Source organism: Pogona vitticeps, chromosome 7 (genome assembly GCF_051106095.1).
Source record: "Pogona vitticeps strain Pit_001003342236 chromosome 7, PviZW2.1, whole genome shotgun sequence".
Taxonomy (NCBI): Eukaryota; Metazoa; Chordata; class Lepidosauria; order Squamata; family Agamidae; genus Pogona; species Pogona vitticeps.
In genome coordinates, this window is record NC_135789.1 from 27,472,538 (window position 1) to 27,488,371 (window position 15,834).

Here is a 15,834-nt window from a genome sequence, read left to right on the forward strand (position 1 = left end):
CAAAGGAACTTTAGCATGAAATGATGATTTTGGTTTCTTCTGCAGTGTGTCTGAAAACCAGTCCTTGCTCCGGATGCCTCCCTGGTTGAACATCTGGCTGCTGGGGGCCATCATCATGTCCATGGCCCTTCACTTCCTGATTCTCTATGTGAAACCGTTGCCCGTAAGTAGCTGATATCCTGTGCCTTTAAGGTGTTGAGAGGGAAGATGGCCACCATTAGAAGTGCCCGGACTTGGTTTTGGACTACAACTCCCAGAATTCCACATGCTGCTGCCTGTAGAATTCTGGGTGATGTAGTCTAAAAATTACGAGTCTGCTCGTATCTGTTCACTAGCCTTCCTATCTTCTTTGCTCTTCGGGCTGGGTGGATTGGGTTGTTAGGATCTCTTTCAGCGTAGGACCTTTCAATGTGGAAAGAAGAAGTTGGCTCTTTGAGGTCCAACTATTTATTCACGTAGACCAGGCACGGGTTGCTAAACCACATGTCCCATGTGCCCCCAACAATCCTAGACAGTTCTGAAACCTCCCTTGAACCAACCCTCACCGCTAGTGGGAGGGGAGGGGGAATCCATCCAAAAAGGAAAAAAAGGAGGCCACTCTAGAAAGGTCTCCTCTAAAGTAAGATCCAGGGTCTGCTTTTGTAGGTGGATGCATGGGGAAGAGATAATCTGATTTCCCCCCCCCCCCAGTAAACCAAAAGTGAATTTCCAGTTAGGTTAGTCAAGATTTTACAGTTGTGCCCCGCTTAATGATTGCCCCGGATTACGACAAATCTGCTTTATGACGATTGTTTTGCAATCGCAAAACAATCGTCTAAATGGGGGGAATTTCGCTTAGCGATGATCGGTTCCCTGCTTCGGGAACCGATTTTCGCTTTACAATGATAAAAAAACAGCTTCTCGTCGGGGTTTCAAAATGGCCACCGGGTGCTTAAAATGGCTCCCCACTGTGCTTAGGGACGGATTCCTCGCTATACAGGCAGCAAAAATGGCCGCTGTATGGAGGATCTTCGCTGGACTGTGAGTTTTTACCCCATTGGAACACATTGAACGGTTTTCAGTGCGTTTCAATGGGGTTTTTAATTTCGCTTTACGATGTTTTCGCTTAACGGTGATTTTCCTGGAACGGGTTATCGTCGTTAAGCGAGGCACCACTGTACATGCTTAGGATTTAATTGGTTTTATTCTTCAAGAGGCGCTGAGTCCCGTCATGTTGTTTTGGAATGGGGACTTCCTACCTACCTAATGGTTGGCACTTCTCAAACGTCAAGAAAACGTCAAGAGTGATGTGTCTTCCGTGCTTGCATTGCAGCTGATTTTCCAGGTGACGCCGCTTAGCTGGCCTCAGTGGGTGATGGTGCTGAAAATCTCCTTGCCCGTGATCTTGCTGGATGAAGGCCTAAAGTATTTCTCCCGCAACCATTTAGACAGTAAGTGTTTCTCTCCCTCCCCCCCCCCAACGGGTCTGTTGGTTTCCTCCTTGCTGGGAGTGGGTCCTAGACTAACTGGGCTTTGTGGCACACAACCTAAGAACACCCGGGAAAATCACACTTACAGAAATGTCTGGGTATGTATGTTTAATTCTTCTATGAAAAGAGAAGCAACCCAAACTTTATTGAATCGTAGAATCGTTGAGTTGGAAGGGGCCTCTAAGGCCATTGAGTCCAACCTCTTGCTCAAGGCAGGACAAAGGTGGGGTAAATTTTATGAATGAATGAATGAATGAATGAATGAATGAATGAATGAATGAATGAATGAATGAATGAATGAATGAATGAATGAAAGTGCATAGTCCATGAAGGAAGCTTCCATGTACTAAATCTGGTAGCTAAATGACTTCTTGGCTTGGCTTGCTGTGAGGCATCTTCTTGTACTGGCTGATTGACTGGATTGTTCCGATGAAATTTATACCACTCCATAGCGCTAGAGGACTCTCTGGGAGTTTCACAGTATTATTATGCAGGCTACCTATTGTCTCCCCACCTCAGTGAGCTGGGTACTCAATGAACCCAACCTCGAAAGAATGGAAGGCTGAGTCAGCCTTGAGTCAGCTACCGAAACCTGTCTGGATCGAAGTCCAGTCGTGAGCAGAGTCTTGACTTCAGAACTGCAGTTTAACCACTGAGCCATGAATGCTCCTATCCCCTATACTTTCCTATCTAGAAACAAAGTGGAGCAGTCCTAGCCCGCATGTTGATGTCATTTGCAAATCCTGTAAAACTGACGGTGACATGGAGGCATAAGAAGCAAGCGAGCATCTTCTGCCTGCCAGGGAAACCTGCACTGCTGGAGACCATCAAAGGGCCCTGCCATCATCACAACATTTCCATAGTGACTCAGAAACGAGGGACATAGACTAGTCATTAGGTCTCCTTGGAAGCCGATAGCCTTGTGATCATCTGGCCTTGTTGGATCGTCTGCCTTTCTTTGCTGTTACTTTCCAGCCAAATCCCCTTTGAAGGAAGGTAGAAGAGAAAAAACACTTTTGATATATTTGGCCCGAAGGGGGTACGGGGTTCGTTTTCTGATAGAACGCCGTCTCCTCCTTCCATCTTGAATTAGCATGTTTTTTAAAAAAGGACGGAGGCCTTGATGAACACATCATAAACCCCTGGCCCAGGGTTGCTATGGGAACAACCTCCTGGCCCCTGTGAAAGAGCCAGCTCTCGCATCTTCAACAAAAGCAGAATTTCCTTGGTTCTCTATGGGAAAAAAATTCCATTTATTGGTTTGTTTTGTTTATTTATTTATTGCTGCGCCGTTCTTCTCCCCAAAGACACCGTAAACGGCTCAGAACACAATCGCCCTACCTATGTAGCACACACAATAAATATTTTGCATTCGCGAGGAAAGCTAGGAAAAAGGAGCAGCAGTCTAGAGGGTTTTCTCTGACCTTCTCTGCCACTGAAGGAATGCTTGCTTGCCCCATAAGTGGGGGGAAGAGCAGGTTCCTCCCTTAACTGTAGTTATGCAAGTCTCTCCCGGACAACGCATTACAAATGTTACCTTTTTGGGTAGAATCCTGCAGCCCGCATGAAAAAAGAGGCTGCAAGAAAGCACGTTTTTGGGTACCGGTGGGCTTTGATGGCTCACCAGAAAAAATGCATCTATTCGGAGAAGAGAACAGAGGGATTGATACCGATTTTTGCAGACATGAACATTTGCAAAAAATGCTACAGGTCTTTACGAAAACATGGCCAAGGGGCCAGACGGGGTGGACGTAAGCCTGGAAGAGCACAAAAGCCCATCGTCCCCATTGATTCGTTCCTTGGGCTGCTGGGTTTTCACCTGTGGCTGTGGACGTGGCCCGGAGCACCTTCTTCCATTGACTCACTGCCGTCTGCTGTCCTAACCGGCCCTTCGTTCTGGGGACGGGACGGTTTCCGGCAGCGTGTCCTCTTATTTTGAAAACCATTTTAAAAAATCTTAATTCATTGATTGACTGCTTCTTGAAAATAACTCGGTGGAATTGCTCATTCTTAAAAATGGGATTCCTCTTGTGTTGATCTTTTGACATTGTATTTTGCCTTTTCTCCCCCCAGTCCCTTGGTCACGAAAACTTACAGAAATCTCTCTCTCTTTCTCTCTCCTCTTGTCCCGAAGGCAAAGAGAACCAGAAATGAACCCTCTACAAAGGGCGCTCCGTTTTCTCCGCGCAAGAACCATAAACTCCGACTCGGGACGAAAGACTTTGCATGCTTGAACATCACCAGAAGCCACTCAAGGGATATGCATGTTTTTTTTTTAATTTGACGTCTCGGACTTCATGCGGGTGAAAATCGTCAACCGAAAAGAAAAGAAAAAAACTGATTATTTTATTTTATTTTATTGGTTTGGGGGCATTTTCTTTTTGTTTTTACTTATGTTATGTAGCTCTCTTTTTTTTCTGTACATAGTGGTGCAAAGACTGGATCACTAAATTATGGGGCGGGGTGGAATTTGTTCTGTTAAAGAAACGAGGCAACCCAGATCTTCCGAGGTCTGCTTGCAGAGATTTTAAGCCCTCTTTTCCTGTAATAATTTTATTTTTCTTTTAATTTTCCTCTTCCTCCTTGATCCTAACAGCATCATTTCCCCCCCCCCCCCCCGTCTTCAAGTAGAGAGAAACAGAGTTTGAGATCGCTTGAGGGTAACGTGTATGATTCAGGGGTCACACTGGACTTTGCTTGCATGTTGTTCCTCACGTTGCCTTCAGTGACATCCAAAAGCTGGCTTAAAGTTAGGGTTTCCGGCCTATATGGATTGGCTGCAGCAGGAAAGATCCAGTTTCATCATCTCCTGCCTTTCTTTTCGCAAGAGTCTCCCATAAGCTCCCATAAGATTTTTCAGACACTCTTTCTGATGTGGAAATGTGGGAACAGTTTTCAGAGGTGAGTTAAGGAGGTCAAGTCTGGGGACCTCAGGAAAATCAGCCAAAAGAAGTCCTTAAAATGAAGACATCTCACAGAGCTGTAGAGCTGTAAGGGTTCTCGAAGGTCATCTAGTCCAGCCCTCGGCCACTGGAGGAAAGCTCCCATGACTGATGGCCACCCAATCTCTGTTTTCAAAACCTCCCACGGAGGAGATCCCACCACTGTCCAAGGCAGTCAGAAAACTCATACCTATTGGGATGTTCTTTAAGGTTTAAACAGAATCTCCGCTCTTGTAATTTGAACCCAAGGGTTTCTATCCTGCATTCTGGATCACAGGAGAACGACCTTGCTCCTCTTCCATGTCACATCCCCTTTGTGTATCTGAAGATGGTTCTCATCAGGGGGTAGGCTAGATGGCCTTACAGGTCCCTTCCAACTCCATCCTCCTATGATTCTATAGCACCTCTAAATCTGTTCTTTGCCAGGCGAAGCAGGATCCAGTCCCTTAAGTGTTTTTTTCCCCTCCATGGCTTCTTCCCAGAGGCTAGACTGTCTTAAAAGCCTGTGTCTGACACATAACCCATCTTTTCCTAGAAATTGAGTTCCAGCAGTTTTTCCATACCTTAGTGTCCTCACACCTCTGGGTTTGAAGACTATTATTTCTTAGGATCTTTTCTTTTCCTGCAGCCAGAGGAAAGCAGGCTAAAATGTAACTTTTCCAAGTCCTTGCTTGGGGTGGGTGGGAAGTACATTCCTAGGCAGAAGGGCTTGGCCTGCGTCCCAACTACTTAAAACATTCTGTCTCTATCTGGAATTGTTTTTCCTCCCGTTTCTTTTGGCCAAGCTTTCTTGCATAATGATGGATGCCCCCGACGGACGCTGGCAGCCGGCTGAGTTCCAGAGGGCCTAGATGTTAAGAACTCCCTGCCTCTAGAAAGCTAGTAAGTCAGGGAGAACAATTCCAGGCTGATTGGCTAGCTTTCTCTATGTTTGAAAGCATTTTCTCAGGTGGCATATAAATCAGACACGGATCTGTCGCTTCTTTGAGAACCAGGGCCGTACACGTACATCAGGTGTGGGCTGCTGGTAATGTGCGCCCCACAGGCCGCGAGCAACCATCTTTTGAAAAACTAGAAGTGTCGTTGCTTATTGTTTTGAAAAGAGGCCTATTAAAGACTTTTGAGGTATAGGGGGGCAGCTGTTAAATAGAAAACTCTGCTCCACAGAGGTCTCCAGATGTATAATTTTGCATGGAAATATTTGCCCCCCCCAAAAAAATTATATATCTTTTATTTTAAGTCCCAGAACTGCTGCATAGCCAGAGATCTGGGTTCGATTCCTCACCGTGCCTCCTTCACTGGATGATCTATAGGGTCCCTTCCAGCTCTGCATTGCTAAGAGGATGATGATGGTTAAGCTTGATCTCCCATCCAGCACATGGTGAGAGTCTGAGACGTGGAGTAGTCTGAAATCTGTGTTCTAGACAGCCTGTCCTACACGCTTCAAATAGGGGGGGAAATAACCAAAACATGACTAGTATGCCATGGTGAGTGGCCATCATCTTGACCTTTACCTCTGGCAGGAGAAAAAAGCTATATACTGTATATATTCTTGGTCCAGCATTGTTGACTCAACTATGTGCAGTTGGTGGCAGCAGAAATTGAAATCTACTGAGCAGCTGTCTTCTAGCTAGGAACTTGCCCGTAATCCTAAGGGACTTACCAACACTATTTAGCATTTGGTCATTAAGTTCCAGTCTCTGGAAAGATAGAGAGGAAAGATAGAAAGCTGTGGCTTTCTCCATGTTCTCCTGTGATTACATCGCCTTTCCTTCCATGCTTCCTTTGGGATAAAAAGTTAGCGCCGGGATCCAGATGTTCCAGAATCCCATCCATGTTCTGTCTGATCACCATCTTTGGGGAACAGAACTTGCCACTGGATTGAAAGACGACCCGAGTCATATCGTCAACATCTTTTGGAAAACAGGAGTTTGTTTTCGGTCGATGATGTACCTCAGAAGCTGGTATCTCTTGCGTTTCAGAGGGATTCTCCAGAGATCTCTGGCCTGGAGCTTGGAAAACTTAATTTTTTGTCTCCGATAAACCCTCGGCTAGCATGACCACTTAAGGGGGGATTTCGAGAAGCGCCTGAAAAAGCAACTTCTCTGTTGCTTCCAAGTTCTTGTGGTGCTTGTTGGCCATCTATGCCAGCTCCTTCAAAGCGATACTCCCTCCAATGCTTTCTTGTTTAGAAATCCTACTCCTCTTAAAAATACGGATTATCTGTAAAGATGCGTTTTCATTCCTTGTTTAACTTGCCTTTTTTTTCTTCAGCTGAGGAATCCTTGTATATGTTGAAGTCTTGCTGAGGAGCTAAAGCCAAAATTATCTGTGTACAGTGAAACGATTATTCTGTGGGGGGAAAAAGTAGGCTCGTTTGTGTGTTTGTGTGGGTGATTATGTTTTGCTTTATTTGGGTTTCCTTTAAACTGGTTTGAAGCCAGTCTAAATGTGTTGTGCGGGGTCTGCTTGCACTAGGGAAGAAGTGCTTTTATCGGGGGGCGGTCAACACCCCACAGCGACAGGAGATTGTTCAAATCCGGTTGCATCTCAGGGACGTTTCTCTGGCACACTGCGCTTTTCCTGCAGTGGTGTAAAATTTTCTAGATCAAAGCTGTCGTTTTGATGCCATCAAGAAATCTTGTACAATAAATTGGCCGCAAGAATCCTTTCGTTGTGAGGATGTGAGAGGAGAGTTCTTGGCATGTGCTTGTCATGTATAAAGACTGCAAACATTGACTCTTCTTTTAAAAAATATGGGATTTTTTCACGCCCATCGCCAGACTTTTCTTGAAGCTGCTAGAAATATTTCGCTTGTAATCAGACCGGCGTTGTTATGCCAGAGATGGAGCTTAAGGTGGCCGTCCAGGTGTTTTTTGGACTACATCTCCCATAATCTAGGCTGGTGGGGGCTGATGGGAGTTGTAGGCAAACAGACAGTATCCAGAGGACCACAGTCACTGTCCCATCTCTGCATCGGGCAGAGACGAAATCGGCCGCAATCCGACACCTTCTGTGCATGGGGCACAGAGGTAGCAGAATCGTGATTTATTTAAAAAAGCTGCAGGGCATACTTGAAACTGATTAAGGGCTGAACGACGCATTCAACTATATCTCCTTGCTAATGACGGTTGCGTCTGTTGTGGATCCTTGCCACTTAAAAGTCATGGGCACCTCCTGCTGGTGGGCAAGAGGCACAGTACTAGAAAAACGACGTGGCAACCCAGTGTTTTGAGTTAATTTCCTGTTCTTTGAATGATCCCTTTGGTAAGCTAGTCATTCCTACAGCAGCAGAGATGGGCCAAACGTGGCCTTCTGGGTGGTCTTGGATTACAACTCCCAGCATTCCTTGGCTATGTTGGCTGAGGCTGATGGGAGTTGTAGTCCAAGGCCATCTAGAAGACGGCACTTCGCCAAACGTGGTCCGATACCATGTCTCAGCTTAAGACGTCAACCTGTTTAGTGCGTGCGCCCTACAGCTAAACCGAAACCAGTTTTTTTTTAACCCTTCTGACCTGTTGTGGTTCCCCGCGCAAAGAAACAAGAGGATCGGAGCCATTGGGCGATGGGTTGTTGGGAATCACAGTCCAGGTTTTTGCGAAACGTTTTTTGACATGGCCGAAGAAAGGCAGGTTTCCAAGTCATTGGCTTCTTGTGAAAAACTGGTTGGTTATTGACGGAACCTTGTTCCCATTGGCTGTCATTCCTTTTTGCCCTCGTTGATCGAAGAACGGTGAGGTTATTCTCCAGGGGGGGGATGTTTGCCCCCCAAGAGGTGGAAGCAGTGAACAGGGAAAACAAGAGTAGTAAATGTATGTATGTGACAATCATTTGTTAAAACATGGGCACTTGTCAAATTTGAATTGGTGGTGGTGAGCTCTCTCCAGAATCTGGAGTGTAATTTTTTTTTTAAAGGAACTCAATGCATTACTCATTACTTCTCAGCAGCCAGGTTGGTATTATCATTCTTGTTCCTCTGCACGCACAAGGAATTGGCTGCCCTGACGGTTATCCCATGTTATGTTGCCATGAGTCAGAAAAATGCAGAGAAATACTTTATGTTGCCCCCTAGTGACCAGTTCTAATGTTGCACCTTGGAAATATAAGAATACAGAAGAAAACAAACAATTCTCCCCATGACCAATTTAGAATTAAGAACAGAATAGCCCAAGACCTGAAAAATTGTTCTCAAAATGCATTTTAAAGTAAGTTTTGAAAGTAACTACTTGTTCCACATACTCATCACCCCCCCCGAAATCTCTCTTGTTACTAGTTACATTCTTTGTTAACAAAAAAAGAACTAATTATAGATAATTATGTTGCTTGTAATTAGTTATCCTTAAAAAATTATTTCTGCTGTATTTATTAGAGAGGAGTTATGATAGTGAAATCCATTCTGATTTCAGTCTGTCGTATTTATTTGCCTTTTATGGTGCAATCTTATAAACCCGTACACCTGGCAGCATGTCCCACTAAACCAGGGTCCACTACAGAGGTAGTTACAATGCAGCTACCTATGTTTGACCATTGACGAAGCTGAGTAGCATTGGGGGAAAAAATTAGACACATTTGCCTTTGAAACTTGATCAATAAATATTGCTTACAGTGACAATCCTCCAGAAAGCATACCGCCCAAAGAATGATCAATCCACCCATTCTTATCACCAGCATTGTACAAAATAAAATATTAATTAATTAATTGAAAGTGTGGGAGCGTTGCCAGGCCTCTGGGAATGTATAGACTTGAATATACTACTGAGTCGGTTGAAATGTACAGGGGGGAAAAAAAGATATTGCATGAAATGTTGTTACTGTATTTAATATATAATTGTACTCGAGAAATTTTAATATGGAGCTTTTGAGGGGAGGGGACCTCTTTATAGATAATGTGTGGTTACAGGAGAGTTGTTTTAAGAAATAGAAAGGAAAAAAAATTATTCTCCACATTCTGATCGCCTCCAGTTTCTTCTGTTCTGTCTTTCGGCTTCCCTGTTTTTTTGCCTGAAAACATATTTATTTCCATCAGCCCGTTCGCTCCCACTTTTGTGCCTCCAAAGTGCTCTTCAGCAAAGCTGCTAACAATAAGGGTAAGTTAAATCAAACCAATTGGTTTCTTTTTAATGGTGCAATAACCTCCACTTTAGAACTGCAGCGCTGGAAGGGCCCCTATGAGATCATCAAGACCAGCCCCCATGTCACGGAGACCCCATGGGGGAATCAAACTCCCAAACTCTGGCTTCACAGCCAGAGACCTCAACCACAAAGCTCTCCAGCTGTTCTTAGGTTGGGATGTGGGGATGCTGAAGGAAGGTAAGTATGGACCCTTCCATCAACAAATAGAAATGGATTTTCACCCTTCCATCAGCAAACATTTATACCCTCTATATTTCGACATCCTGGACCAATCAATGCCCCCATTGCACAGCCTTATTTTCGTCGCTCTGCTTCTTTCGGACAACAAAAGCCAACGATTCCAAAGTTTGGCCTCGGCAAGCTATAGCCAAGCTTGAAAGAATGAACCTATGTTCAAGAATGTGTTTTCCCCCCTAAAAATAGAATCCCTTCTGGCTGCAGGGATCACTGCCATCTCAAACATGCCAGATAAGGCAGGCTATAGCAACCATCATCCACAGTCAACTGGGATACAATCCCCTATATGGGAAAGTGGCTGTTCCTCTAATTGGTAGGGCCCGGATCCAGGAAAAATGAGAGTTCTCCACTTCCAAGTATTGCACTCAATAACACTTAAGTTGTTTCGTCAAATTAATTGTGACTTGTTCTGAAGAGTCAAGAACCTTTATTGGCATCTGAAAAGAAACATATAACGCAAAAGGCAACCGTCCTCGCCCGGATGAGAAGGGTATGTCCAATTAGAAAGGAAAACGAAGAGGACAGGTGGCATAAATCCTGACGAAACAGAACAAAACGAACATAATTCATTTGAAAGAACAGCGAGACATCAGCAGCCAGGCGTTGGCATTTTCTGGAGAAAGACTTGAAAGGAAAACCAAAATAGAGAAGCACCTCATAAATTTGTGCGTTTCCCCACATGAAGACTTTCGTCAAGAATTGCAGACGGTCTTTTGGAGGGCAACGGGGGATTGCAATAGATTTGGAAAGCGTGTCTAATGTAGAACTTTCCAAAGAAATGCCTGGAGGAGACGGGATTAAGGACGGACGGATGGCTGCCTTCAAATATTTGAAGGGTTGCCATGCAGATGATGGCATGAGCATCTTCCTTATTTCTCAAATAGAATCCTAGAATCATAGACTTGGAAGGGGCCTATAAGGCCATCGAATCCAACTCCTTGCTCAATGGAAGAATTCAAATCCAAGCAGATCTGACCGAGGGTTGTCCCAACTTTTTCTTGAATGCCTACAGCGCTACAGCGCTCACCACATCCCAAGATCATGGGTTCTATTGTCGTACTGCTCTAAACGTTGAGGCATTTTTCCTAATCTTCAGCCTAAATCTGTAGCTTGAGTGAATCAGCACATGTCCTGCACTCTGGGATGATCCAGAACAGATCCTGCCCCTCCTCTGTAGGACTACCTTACAAGTCTTTGAAAAGGGCTATCCTATCTCCCCTCAATCTTCTTTTCTCAAGGCTAAACATGCCCAGTTCTTTCAGTCTTTCCTCATAGGACTTGGTTTCCAGTTCCTTGATCATCCCGGTTGCCTTTCTCTGAACTTGCTCCATTTTGTTGGAGTGAGGTATCCAGAATTGGACACAGTACTGAAGATGAGACCTAACCAACGCAGAACAGAGGGGAACTAGGAATATCAGGAAAAACGTCTTAACTGTTAGAGCAGTACAACAATGGAACCCATGAATCTCTGGAGATGTTGAGTGCTCCAACACACATGTGCTTACCTTTTCAAAGGTGATCTTGAAATCTTAGCAGTACAATAAACACCCATTGTTGGAGTCTGCCTTTTTTCCTCAAAGGATATTGATGTTCCAATTGTGATGGCTTTCACCATGTACATGGATGTACCATATTTGCCGACGTATAAGACGACTGGGCGTATAAGATGACCCCCCCAACATTTCCACTCAAAATATAGAGTTTGTTATATACTCGCCGTATAAGACTGCCCCCTTTTCCGCACACCTTCCACACACCAAATAAACGGCGCTATTCATTGTCACCATTGTACGGTCGCAGCACGACCACAGCGCCTCCGGCCCACCCCTGCATCTCCCTGTGACCGGCACTAGTGCGCAAGTGCGCATGTGTGAGCTCTGCGTAGACAAGGGGCAGGCTGGAGCGCCACTGCTTCCCACCGAGCAGAACGGGCCGGTCACATCGAAAAGGCTGGCACCCCTGTCTCGCTGCTGATGCTCGCCGCGGCCGCGCTGGATACCACGTAATACTGGACGGTATGTAGAATGAGGTGGGCAGGCATTGGGAGGCTACTATGGGCACCGGGCGAGCATCGGAAGGCCACTATGGGCAGCTATGTCTATCCCAACTGAAGTGCACCCGGCGTATAAGATGACCCCCCCCCTTGGAGGCATGTTTTTCAGGGCAAAAAAGTAGTCTTATATGCCAGCAAATACAGTATACACAAATTGATAATAACATCCTAGTTACAGCCCCAGTGACAGTCCTGTGATATAAACACACGTTGAGATAAGAATTATTTGTTTTGTAGCAGACGGTTGAGAGAGCTAATGGCTCTGCAGTAATCTGAGGCAATTAGATGAGAAAGGATCCAATTTGTTGCATGCGGGAGATGCTTCCTGCATAAACAATTCCTCTGGGGCTTATGCATTGATTGTTGTAATTTTTTGATATTTTACTGACAAGAATGCAGTGATCTAGTGATCAGTTTCAGGAAATGTAAAAAAAAAAGTCTTAAGTAAGTGGGCAGAGGGCTTACTGTTTATAAACAAGATCCATTTTTAGATGGTGCAGGAGAAAAATGGCTAAACATATTTACCAAAGGTTCTAGAGATGGCTGTTTCACCTAAATGCTGTCAATTTATATGGGAAAATCAGTTCTGGCATTCATGTTTTAGAAATTCTGCTAATTACAGAGGAATCCATCTCCAGGATAGAATGAAGGCAGGGGAGAATCTACGGATCTCTAAGATTGCAAAAAATAATCTAAAGGGAAAATACAAATGGGGAGGGCAGAGAAGGGGTTTAAAGAAACGAAGACTGGGTCTGCACACATAAGAGGCAGTAAGGATGAATGGGTAGAGATTATGAGCACCTTGAAGGGGCAAGACTGGAAAAGCTGCCATCGTTTTGATAATTTTGAGACGGTTCCAGAATTGGATCCTAATTTGAAGGATGTAATAAAAGCTGGTAAACGAGTTACAAAACTCATGGTGGTTCCTTTCAAAGAGATGCTGGCTTGTCATCCTGAAATGTAGCTTGTTGGCGATGTCAAGAAGAAACCGCTTGTTGTTGGTTGATGAGTCTTGGAAAATCTGGGATCCAGTGTCTAGATGCTAATTGATTTTTATTCATAGCTGTGTTGTGCTTTTTTTTATTAAATCACCAGGGCAACCAAACCCTTAAATAGAGAACATCTGTCAAGTGTTATATTTGAGCGTGCCAACTGAAGCCATGAGCGAGAATTCAATACATAGGTGGAGTGTAATCCTTCCCACCCATGATAAACAGGGATCGGTGTTTTTAAGCTGTTGCACCGTACATATTTGCCATCCTTTGTGTCCAGAAGCATCTGTAAGAAAAGTAAATCATAACCCGGTTCATCCCTTGTGTGCTAAATGAGAAAGAATTTTTTTTTCTCCTTGCTACAAGGATTTTAAAGTTACTGTGGCTGATCTGAGGCGTCAGAGTGACGAGACCATTTTTTCCCACCTTTTTGCACCATTCTGGAACAATGCTGAAATGAAGCCAACTCTAACTTGACTTGTGGCCGGGGAGTATCAAAAGCAGAAGCCTCGGATGGGTTGTGTGTGGCTCGAAGAGCAATCAGCCTGCTCTTCTCTCCCCGACGGCTGCTTGGCTTCACAAAGAGAGAAGCAACGAGAGGCGTTTCATGCCAATTGCTTGTTGCATGGATATCCCAGACTCAAAGAAAACCCGACTTGATGTTTCACTTCCATATTGGAGGCAAGGTCTCCCACTGGGACTTAAGGATCTTTGTGGGGGTCTTTTTCAGTGTTAATACAGGCTCTGTGTGTGTGTGTGTGCATGCGTGTACAGATGTGTAGGTAGGTAGGTAGGTAGGTAGGTAGGTAGGTAGGTAGGTAGGTAGGTAGGTAGGTAGGTAGGTAGGTAGGTAGGTAGGTAGGTAGGTAGATAGATAGATAGATAGATAGATAGATAGATAGATAGATAGATAGATAGATAGATAGATAGATAGATAGATAGATAGATAGATAGATAGATAGATAGATAGATAGATAGAGATTGCTTCAATAAGTAAATATGTTAAGTTTGTAAAATACATTCAAGATTTGAAGGCCTGACAAAGGGGTTTCAACTACTAGAAGACATACAAAAATAACCCCAGGATTCTCCATTTTTGGGCAGTTGCCTACCAAAGGCCCCCTTTCAAATTTCAGAGCAGGGAAATGATTCCAAGGCCCGGTTCTTCAATGCGCTTGCATTTTATTTATGTTTTAAGCACTTGGTCATGGTTATTTTTGTGACGGTTGAGTCAGAGGTATTCAGGTTTGGGGCTTTGCTTTGTTTTTGAAATGCTTTTTGCTGTGCTAGAAAACACTTCTTTTTCTAATCACTGTTGGGAAGGCTTTCTTGAAAATACTGGATTATTAGGCTGGTAGCATACCCACGTTGAGTATTGGTACACCCGGATAACATTCCAAAACAGGGGAGTGATTTTTCACAACAGGGTCTTTTTCGCACCTCCCATCTTGTGCCAATGAGTCTTGTGATTGGTCATCAGAAGGTAAACACGGGCTTTATTTGCCAGTCTGATGGCTTGGCCATGAAGCTTTCTGGAATCTGAATGGGTTCTTCCAGTTAGATCCTCTATGTAATGTGTAGGTTTGGCCCTTGGGAAAGATTTTAACGTGGCTGACCCCAGGGGTTTTGCTTTGGAAATATTTCTCCGTAAAAATTCAGGTCAGCTCTGAACAGAAATTCATGATTGGAACCTGCAAAGTAAATGGACGTTCTCTTGGAAGACAAGAAAAGCATCAGGAAGAACATGTTACCTTATTGTTTATCTGCCGTTCCCATGGTGACAGTTCTGTGTTTGAGCTCAGAACACGGTAGACGTAGCCCATAAGAGCAAAACCTGAACCAATCCATTAGTCTTTGGTTTTCTTTTCTCTTCCCACTATGGAATATTTTGGAGAGGAATCGCATGGGTGGGTGGGTGTTGAGGTTTTAGCCGGAGAAGCGTTTTGAAAGGGTTCCATCGGAACCCTTGGGGGCATGAAGGCGAAGCTGAAGAGCATGATGATGGGAAGATAGTAGGTTCCCCGGGAGGACGTTGGCCAGACCATGAAAAAGGAAAACCCGATAAGCATCGGAGATCAAGACAAGCCGAAGGCAAGCTTCAAAACACCCCAATGACAATCATTTACGATCTGCCGATCAAGGAACACGGAGCAGACCTTATAAAGCCGGGTCTCTCCTTGGCGAAAACATATCGCAACCCGTGGCAGAAAACAAAACCTTCTAAGGAAGGTTTGGTGGGCCAGAGTGTGCCAAGGCGGTGACAATAGAGGAGCCCGGACGGCTATATTTAACAGCAAAGCATCTTGTAAAATGCAGCCGTTTGTGCAACAGAAGCTACACAGTTGACCTTCCCCCAACCTGGAGCCCTTCGTGTGTTTGGAACAACAACTCCCATTAGCCTCAGTCGGTGATCACGGGGGTTGGGATTTAGAACAACAGAGGGCCATCCCAGTGGGAAATCCAGAGCGTTCTTATTGGGAGAAAAATTAAGGTGTCTTATGCTTCTCGTCCCTACCGACCAGGTTTATGGGATACCCTAAAGGCAGGATTTTGGCAAGGCTTTGGGTCCGATTCCCATGTCCTGAGTCCTTGGTAGTCCCAAGTCCATGTAGCCTGGCTACAGTTATTCATGCTGTGCTGATGCTTAGACTACTGCAGTGCTATGTACGTGGGGCTCCCCTTGATGATAGTTCAGAAATGCAAATGTCACTGCCTGGAGTCCTGAGTCTTTTCATTGGAACAGTACATGGCAACATCACCCTGGTGCTGAAGTCATTTCTCAGGCTGGCAGAGACCTTTTAACCTGTTCTTTGGTCCAAGTAACGGCAAAATTCTGTTCTTCCGTTTCGTGTAAGCCTTGTAACAATCATGCGTACCTATCTTAATTTATAAGCTGCTTTTCTCCCGATAAGTGGCCTCAAGGCGGCTCGCACAAAACACAATACATCACTCATCGAAACAATTAAGCTACAAAACTGATTAAAATACATTGAATCATTAAAAGCATA

The 15,834-nt window shown here is 44.6% G+C and overlaps 1 protein-coding gene and 1 long non-coding RNA gene across 2 annotated transcripts in view; one reads left to right on the plus strand and one right to left on the minus strand.

The window, feature by feature from the left end:
• Window positions 1-4,307, plus strand: part of ATP2A3 (ATPase sarcoplasmic/endoplasmic reticulum Ca2+ transporting 3) — an 82,062-nt gene extending 77,755 nt beyond the window's left edge. The window contains exons 19-21 of the mRNA XM_072978461.2: window positions 46-163; window positions 1,313-1,430; window positions 3,604-4,307. Coding sequence (XP_072834562.2) covers window positions 46-163; window positions 1,313-1,430; window positions 3,604-3,623 — 256 coding nt within the window. The 3' untranslated portion in view covers window positions 3,624-4,307. The remainder of the gene's footprint in view (window positions 1-45; window positions 164-1,312; window positions 1,431-3,603) is intronic.
• The window catches only part of LOC140701744 (uncharacterized), a 42,593-nt gene that overhangs the window by 1,470 nt on the left and 25,289 nt on the right, over window positions 1-15,834 (minus strand). The window lies entirely within an intron of this gene.